Source organism: Orycteropus afer, unplaced genomic scaffold (assembly GCF_000298275.1).
Source record: "Orycteropus afer afer isolate SDZICR_OR568_19922 unplaced genomic scaffold, OryAfe1.0 scaffold00141, whole genome shotgun sequence".
NCBI classification, from domain to species: domain Eukaryota; kingdom Metazoa; phylum Chordata; class Mammalia; order Tubulidentata; family Orycteropodidae; genus Orycteropus; species Orycteropus afer.
Window position 1 is genome coordinate 19,328 of NW_006921728.1, and position 565 is coordinate 19,892.

General features: G+C 36.1%; 1 protein-coding gene across 1 annotated transcript in view; it reads left to right on the forward strand.

Annotated features, from left to right (window-relative positions):
- The first annotated feature begins 333 nt into the window (after window positions 1–333).
- MEP1B (meprin A subunit beta) overlaps window positions 334–565 on the forward strand; it is a 117,903-nt gene continuing 117,671 nt past the window's right edge. The window contains exon 1 of the mRNA XM_007945672.1: window positions 334–396. Coding sequence (XP_007943863.1) covers window positions 334–396 — 63 coding nt within the window. The remainder of the gene's footprint in view (window positions 397–565) is intronic.

A 565-nucleotide genomic window follows, 5' to 3' on the forward strand; every position in this document is an offset into this window, starting at 1 on the left:
TTAATGTAATATTTTCTTTTGCTCACCAGGTACTTCATAGTTTTGTGGACCAGTAGATATATATTAGAGAACTTGTTTTATTAACAAATCTCAGCCAGGCACATCTAGCTGTTGAATGTTAACACAGGGAAAAAAGAAAAAAAAAAAGCCTCTGTAGAGCTGTGCTAAGGATACTGGACTTTAACTCCTTGATTGGAAGTATTACTACAGCAATGAGCTGACCTGCAAGATAGATCATTGAGATCAAAGGCTATGCATTATGATATTTACCTTTTAAAAGGTAGAACCTACTCTGAATTTCATAGAGTGCAGCTTTCAACAGGAAGCTACAGCATGAACTCATGGTATCTGCCTTGGTTTCTGTCCTTTGCTGCTGTCCTTGTGGTTTCTGGCTTGGTAAGGAAACAATATAGGAAAAAATGATCAGAAAAATGTGAGGCAGTTGATACTGATTGTTAAGGGATAGTTTGTTTTTCATTTTTAAAAAAGAATTTCAAGGTATTAGTGACAACAGTGACATGAATGTTTCTTTTTGGTGAGTGGAGAAGGCTGGGTATAGGAAGTA